Here is a 1,090-nt window from a genome sequence, read left to right as displayed (position 1 = left end):
AAATGTTCAGGTAGTCGGGATCCCTGTAAACTGGTTTACAGGGATCCTCGTGTTTCTACCGGATAAAGAGCTCTCTCTTTAAACACACATTTGGTTCAAGAATTGATGAGGAAGATTGTGTTGTTGTTTTTTTTTAAGAAATTTATCTTTTGTTTCTCTCAAAGCAAAAAGAACATTATTGTCAGCGACCATTTTGCCTCTTGATTATAGAGATGTTGTGTATATGAAGGCCTCAGCCAGGTGTTCACTGGATCCCCTTTATTACTGCGCCCTGTGGCGTCTAACAGGCTGCAGATGGTTGAGTGTCCTTTGAGTTCCTCACAGACTGAAGAATGTCTGATGGTTGGACCCGTCTACAGGACCCGGTGGACTGAGTGGTTTCACTCACATGTAACTCTCTCCCAGAGCTTTGTGGACGGGCAGCAGGCAGGAGATATCCTGGATAATGACTTTCCCCGCCAGCTTGATGGGACGGCTGCCGTAGTCCACGCCTTCCCGCTTTGTCTTGAAGCGCCGGGATTTCTGTGGGGAGACGGGGACAGAGAGGAGGACGGGGACGGACGGCCGAGGAGACAGAACCGCAGCTGATTAAACTGGATCGCAGCAGAGTCTGTTCACACTGAGAGTCAGGAATCTCTGGGAAGTTCTCTGGGTTCTTTACATCCTGGAACTGATACCAGGAAGTCCAGCAGAACCATCCGTAGGAGAAACACTTTACCAGGTGATCCAGAACCTGGACCCATTGGTCTGTCAGTGTGAACAGCTCATTAACACGCAGCCTGAAGAGCCAAATTACTGCAGCACAGGTGAGACAAAGTCCAGACAGAACCTACCTGGAGATGTTAGATGTTAGTGACGATACTGGACAAAACTTTCTGAGTTAGTTTCACTAGTTATGTGTTCAGAACAAACCCAGAACCCAGAGCTTCCAGTAGTCCCATCATCTGCTATCAGCTCTGTTTGATGGGAAAAGTTCCCACAGGCCCTCAGAGGTGAAGAGGCTGAAAACTTCATCACCTTCTACTTCATGTCCAACAGGGTCTTTGGTCTAACAGCGTCCATGTCCAACAGGGTCTTTGGTCTAACAGCG

The 1,090-nt window shown here is 48.2% G+C and overlaps 1 protein-coding gene across 1 annotated transcript in view; it reads right to left on the bottom strand.

Moving 5' to 3' along the window:
- The window catches only part of wdr59 (WD repeat domain 59), a 29,658-nt gene that overhangs the window by 9,773 nt on the left and 18,795 nt on the right, over positions 1 to 1,090 (bottom strand). Inside the window, exon 20 of the mRNA XM_015392844.1 lies at positions 389 to 522. Within this exon, the coding sequence (XP_015248330.1) occupies positions 389 to 522 (134 nt within the window). The remainder of the gene's footprint in view (positions 1 to 388; positions 523 to 1,090) is intronic.

The sequence above is a fragment of the Cyprinodon variegatus genome, unplaced genomic scaffold (assembly GCF_000732505.1).
Source record: "Cyprinodon variegatus isolate N-32 unplaced genomic scaffold, C_variegatus-1.0 Scaffold609, whole genome shotgun sequence".
Classification (NCBI taxonomy): Eukaryota; Metazoa; Chordata; class Actinopteri; order Cyprinodontiformes; family Cyprinodontidae; genus Cyprinodon; species Cyprinodon variegatus.
Note: the sequence above shows the minus strand (reverse complement) of the source record. Positions and strands in the feature narration are given on the sequence as shown.